Genomic DNA, 838 nt, shown 5'->3' on the forward strand with positions numbered 1-838 from the left:
TCCTTCCCCGGCAGAGCATCTGGTGGATTCGAACCGTGCGCCTCTGGGATTGTAGTTGCAGCTCCTTGCCACTAGGCCACCAGAGCTCCCCTTCATTTTTTCACTTGTATTCTGAGTCACTTATATCTGTTAAAGGTGGAGAAAAACCCTTTCAAAGGTAATAGACCTGCCCAGGAAGACCAATTATGGGCCTGTTTATTACATGTGGTGATTCTTGTGTGCGAGGATACTGTCAAAAATCCTCCCAATAAGTAGAAGTTTATTGGCCATTTTGGCCTCAAATTGTTGACCTCAGGAGTTCATTAGGACTCCATAAGGAATGCTTAGGTCAACCAGACTGTTTTTCTCTTGTTAGGGTGCTAGTAATTGTGCCCCAGTATGTGACAGTTTTCACATAGAAGGTTAGGAGGCTATTGGAGAAGCCCTTCTGAGTTAGGAAAACCATTCCCTGTCCCTTGGGACTAGGCATCTACCTGTTCCCAGAAGGTCCACAGTATATAATTGGAAGCCTGTCTCTCACCCATTCTTTTCCTTCCTTTTCTTCTCATTAATCCCCCAGGGATGATACTTAAAGCATCCTTTCACTTGCTCTTCATAACGTGTAGTGGTAGGATACCATGTTTTTATGTTCCTCTCATTATTTCATGAATCACGTAGCATTAACTGGGGTTTTCCTTTTCTCCAGTACTCTAAAATCATGTCTAGATCTTCTGGTGAACTGGCTGCACATGTACCTTAATAACCAGGACTCGGGAACGAAGGATTTTTGTGATGTTGCCCTGCATGGACCCTTTTACTCAGCCTGTCAGGCCGTGTTCTACACCATCGTTTTCAGACA

At 44.3% G+C, this 838-nt stretch overlaps 1 protein-coding gene across 1 annotated transcript in view; it reads left to right on the forward strand.

Moving 5' to 3' along the window:
- Positions 1-838, forward strand: part of RRN3 (RRN3 RNA polymerase I transcription factor homolog (S. cerevisiae)) — a 27,235-nt gene that overhangs the window by 20,844 nt on the left and 5,553 nt on the right. Inside the window, 2 exon segments of the mRNA XM_006894526.1 lie at positions 15-22; positions 686-838. Of these exon segments, the coding sequence (XP_006894588.1) occupies positions 15-22; positions 686-838 (161 nt within the window).

This window comes from Elephantulus edwardii, unplaced genomic scaffold (genome assembly GCF_000299155.1).
Source record: "Elephantulus edwardii isolate Elephantulus edwardi_28Jun2011 unplaced genomic scaffold, EleEdw1.0 scaffold00145, whole genome shotgun sequence".
Lineage (NCBI taxonomy): Eukaryota > Metazoa > Chordata > Mammalia > Macroscelidea > Macroscelididae > Elephantulus > Elephantulus edwardii.